Source organism: Polyodon spathula, chromosome 4 (genome assembly GCF_017654505.1).
Source record: "Polyodon spathula isolate WHYD16114869_AA chromosome 4, ASM1765450v1, whole genome shotgun sequence".
Classification (NCBI taxonomy): domain Eukaryota; kingdom Metazoa; phylum Chordata; class Actinopteri; order Acipenseriformes; family Polyodontidae; genus Polyodon; species Polyodon spathula.
Window position 1 is genome coordinate 81622345 of NC_054537.1, and position 4233 is coordinate 81626577.

Here is a 4233-nt window from a genome sequence, read left to right on the forward strand (position 1 = left end):
TATTCTATTTTATCCATGTTCCTGAAGCAAAGAGTAGATAGTCAGTGTAAGACTTTAAAAATGCTTTCTTTTAACAATGCAAAAATGTTTAGGGTCCTTATTCAAAATACATTTTTAATATATAGATTTGTAGTAAGAGTGCACTAGTTTTAAAACACAAAATGCAATAACTGATCTCTTCAAATAAATTTTCAAATATAAAAGGCAGAAACAATATACATTGCCAAAAAAAAAAAAAAAAAACACAGATAAAAATAAATTCTAGTACCCACAACAGACCTCACAGATTTTAACCAAACTTAGTGAATGATATAATTCTGGATTTACTCAGGATTTAAAACATATCCTGACTAAAGTAACATTTTAATGATGCAGCCCTGTCACATCTTGGAAAAGGCAGCAAGAAGATAAGATTTTTTGACACACTAGAACCAACAGGCTAGCTTCCATAGTGAATGTTGTACATTATGTAACTATATATCCTTGACTACCCACATGCTAAATATAAACAGCTGTATATGCATTATTTTGAGTTACCTATTCGAGGAGGCTGTGTGCTCCAGTGGTTAAAGGACTTGTAACTAGATCCCCGGTTCAAATTCCAGCTCAGCCACTGACTCACTGTGTGACTTTGAGCAAGTCACTTAACCTCCTTGTGCGCAGTTTTTCGGGTGAGATGTTGTTATAAGTGGCTCTGCAGCCGATGCATAGTTCACACACCCTAGTCTCTGTAAATCGCCTTGGATAAAGGCGCCTGCTAAATAATAATAATAATAACAATAATAATAATAATAATAATAATAATATACAACAGAAGCATGTAGCCCATATCCAAATGTTTATTGTGTACCTATCAGATGTGCTGACCCTCAACTATATTTCAAGTTGAAGCAGATCTATACTTGTTTAAGCAGAGTTCAAGACAGTAATGGTCAATTCAGGGTTATGTAGCCAAATGGGTTAGAATTATGTTCACATAAAAGTGAGGCACTTTTTTGCACTAACCCCTTCCATTGATTTAAAGATGATATACAACAATTCCAGCACAAAACACACTTTATACCACTCATGTTGTTTTTTTATTACAAACTTAAGCAATAATTTACATTTTTCTTATGGAAAGTAATGATGCAACAGGACGATGTTCAAACTAAAACTGAATTAAACAGGAAAAGGTGAAAACAGATTAACCTTCTATTAGAAGGAAACATCAGACTTCGGAATTCAGCGAGCATCAAAGACAACCACTGAAATACTCTGAGTTAAGGAATGAAGATGTTAAACATTTTTTTCACATTTTAATATGTAGTCTCTTCAAAGCCACTGAAAAATTATTTCAAATATAAAGACTGAAATAATGTACTTTTCTTGAAAAAATGTTGCTAAATAAAAACAAATTCTAGTACCGCAAAGATATATACAAGTAACTGTCATATCTTAAATTCTGTGAAAAATAACAAATTATGTGCTGAATTCTTCATGTCTAGAACCCCCCCCCCCCCCCCCCCCCCCCAAAGAGAGCTAATAATACTGATCTAAGGGCTAATGTTTCATAAAAAATAATTAATGATATAGCACGTGGTGCAAAGGATACATCTTTTTGTTCTCTTCTTGTACATTATCCTGTAACCACATTCTCTGCATCGGATTGGATCTCTGGCTTTAATTTCATTTTCAGTGTGACATTCTGTAAAAACAAAAAAAAAAAACACAAAAATTGCAAAGAAAGTTAAGTCTAAACTGCTACAATGATGCTGAAGCTGCAGTGTCCCATAATCACCTTCAACTTAACATTAAAAAAACACTGAGTTTTATAGACACTGTTTACTATCCAGTTAGTTTGCATTACTTACATTGATGAAAGAAAGAAAACAAAACTAATGAAAGGTTACGGGAATTTAATTTACAATAATTATTGTGCCACTTAGCACAGGATAGGGAATACATGATTTAGAAATTGCAATATGTACACTTTGGTTCAGGAGAACGGACAGACCTCTACACAAATAATTACATTTCCACCAATCAAACAACATACATAAGTTAGCAATTCAGCCCCAGTCATTTTTATTAATTAGTTCCTATTCACTCTAAATGTGTGAATTCCTTAATATAATCTATTATAATATATATATATATATATATATATATATATATATATATATATATATATATATATATACTGCGTTCAATTGGAACTTAACCTTGATTTATGGGTGCGTTTGAGGCATCTGATGTATATAATCATTAGTACAAATTCATTCTATTTTACATTTCTTTGTTGTGTGGGTTTGTCCTAAATATTTGAAACAAGCTTTAGGTTTGTATTATCTTATAGTTCTGTAGCAAAAAACGCCACATGCATTTCGCATAACATGTCGTGTGCATTTCTGTAATTATTAAAGAAATGAATATACCCCCACATATGTAGATCATAGGCTGCTGTTTGGGTGGCTGCACGTCCTTTTGTGGATCCATCTTGACAGTCCTAAAACTGAAACATTAAACACTCTGATATTGTATAAAATGCAATATTACGAAATCCCTACTGGTGACAATGCACTGTGTAGAACAAACGATAACGGTACCTTTAATACTAATCTAATCCAATAAAAGTACGTACTACATGCAGACAGTTAAGGGCTTTTCCCCCATGTGTTAGCAACCATTTATTAAAAATAAATAAATAAATAAAAATAAAAAGAGAGACAGAAGAAAAGGCCAAACAACAAAAATAAGCATTGGTATTACTGCCATCGTATTTTACTGGTGTATATGGGTCAAATATTGAGCTGTTGGATTAAGTGTCATGAATACACTGAAAACCGAAACACAATCCCTAGCAGTCATACGAACCAGCAGTACAGTCATTTGTTGCTTCATAAATCTGCTTTCATGTTCAGGTACTTTTGAGCACAGTAATGTGTTTGTACTATATCTGTTGAGTCCACAGTTTCGCACGAAGTAAACAACAGATCGAGTGACCAAACAGCAGTGCCGGGGCTATCATATTACCAACTCTCTTTTACGAAAGGGATTTCAAAGCCATATTGTTACATAAACCTCTTATTTATACTCACGCAGTAACCAACAAGATAAAATTATACTCAGTGATCAAAAGACTGCAGCACCGTAGTTAAGCGATCCAGTACAGCATGCATGCATGCAGGACACGTGCACACTGTGCAACGCATGCACTAACTGGTTCACAGTGACACTTGCGCAGCATTTAAGGTCTGTTTTTAATCTAGTATATTTTTTACTGCCACCTACTGGATAGGCATACTAACAACTATTTTCATTTTACACTGCCAAAGCCAAGAAATAGTAACTTCTGGAGCGCTAGTGGTCTACCACTAAATAAATAAATAAATAAATAAAAACTATGGTGGTATCAGTGGCTGCCATATGTTTGTTTTATCTTCCTGTCTCTCGTGGTTGCAAGTAACTGGAGTAAGCCCACTAATAAAGTTAGCAAGTTTAGCTTGTGCCTCAACAGCCAACAAGCCAAAACAACACGAAAGGAATGTAAACAAACCATCTGCCTTCTGATTGAGTAGATTGCACAGAATCTGAAATCTCATATTAAAACATATGATACTAACAATTAGTATCTTTCTCTTTTTTCCCCTATTTTCATCTGAAGAAGAGACCATTGAGGTCCTGAAAGCGTGTGATTAATTCTTGTTTAGTTAGTCCAAGTATCACATCTTCTCTGTGTCTACCATCTCTTGATTGATGCGGCTGCCGTTTCATCTGTCAACGACTCTCTTTTTCTGCAAATCTTTATTTTATTTATTTATTTATTTAAAATATTTGTAGTCCCGCATACATTGCGTGTAAGCATTCTCTATTGCGCGTATTTCCGTGATGGTACGGTAAAAGGTAAATGTCGCAGGTACTTCCAGCCAATCGAGAGACCGGTCACGATATTTGAAAGTACTCGTGGGTAAAATGTAGGCAAGGAGGTTCTATTGCTGTGCACGTTTACCAGTTTTAACTGCAGTAACAAAGTTTAAATAAGTCTATTTATTTTTTTATTTTCCAGGTTTCTATAGCAAAGCCGCGTAAGTAAAATATTAACTATAAATACAATATGTTTATCTTAGAATTAAAACACCCAGTTTTTTTTAAGTGTCGATTGTTGCAGATAACAGTTCACACATTATATGGCAATGTTGCTATGCTAATTAAGCCACGAAATTGTACATTAAAAGTATATATATATATATA

The 4233-nt window shown here is 33.9% G+C and overlaps 1 protein-coding gene across 2 annotated transcripts; it reads right to left on the reverse strand.

Annotated features, from left to right (window-relative positions):
• Window positions 1–807: 807 nt before the first annotated feature.
• LOC121313876 (DNA-directed RNA polymerases I, II, and III subunit RPABC4) lies at window positions 808–3210 on the reverse strand. 2 transcript variants are annotated; one of them, XM_041246656.1, is made up of 4 exons: window positions 2857–3038; window positions 2418–2494; window positions 1595–1687; window positions 808–1247 (listed from the first exon to the last, which is right to left on the reverse strand). In XM_041246656.1, exons 2-4 carry the CDS (start codon window positions 2476–2478, stop codon window positions 1225–1227), a joined length of 177 nt encoding a protein of 58 aa, XP_041102590.1. In that variant the 5' UTR covers window positions 2479–2494; window positions 2857–3038; the 3' UTR covers window positions 808–1224. The 2 variants fall into 2 exon arrangements, with proteins under 2 accessions (XP_041102590.1, XP_041102589.1); XM_041246655.1 differs by lacking the exon at window positions 2857–3038 and adding an exon at window positions 3081–3210 and having other exon boundaries at window positions 809–1247.
• Between the last annotated feature and the right edge of the window lie 1023 nt (window positions 3211–4233).

What these genes read in the sequence shown, in the direction of transcription:
- LOC121313876 (XM_041246656.1), bottom strand. Translation starts at nt 2,478, where the DNA reads ATGGATCCACAAAAGGACGTGCAGCCACCCAAACAGCAGCCTATGATC. An exon ending in TATGATCTACATATGTGGGG is followed by an intron (nt 1,688 to 2,417) that starts GTATATTCATTT and finishes TTGTTTTTACAG; the next exon opens with AATGTCACACTGAAAATGAA. An exon ending in CAAGAAGAGAACAAAAAGAT is followed by an intron (nt 1,248 to 1,594) that starts GTATCCTTTGCA and finishes AGAGTATTTCAG; the next exon opens with TGGTTGTCTTTGATGCTCGC.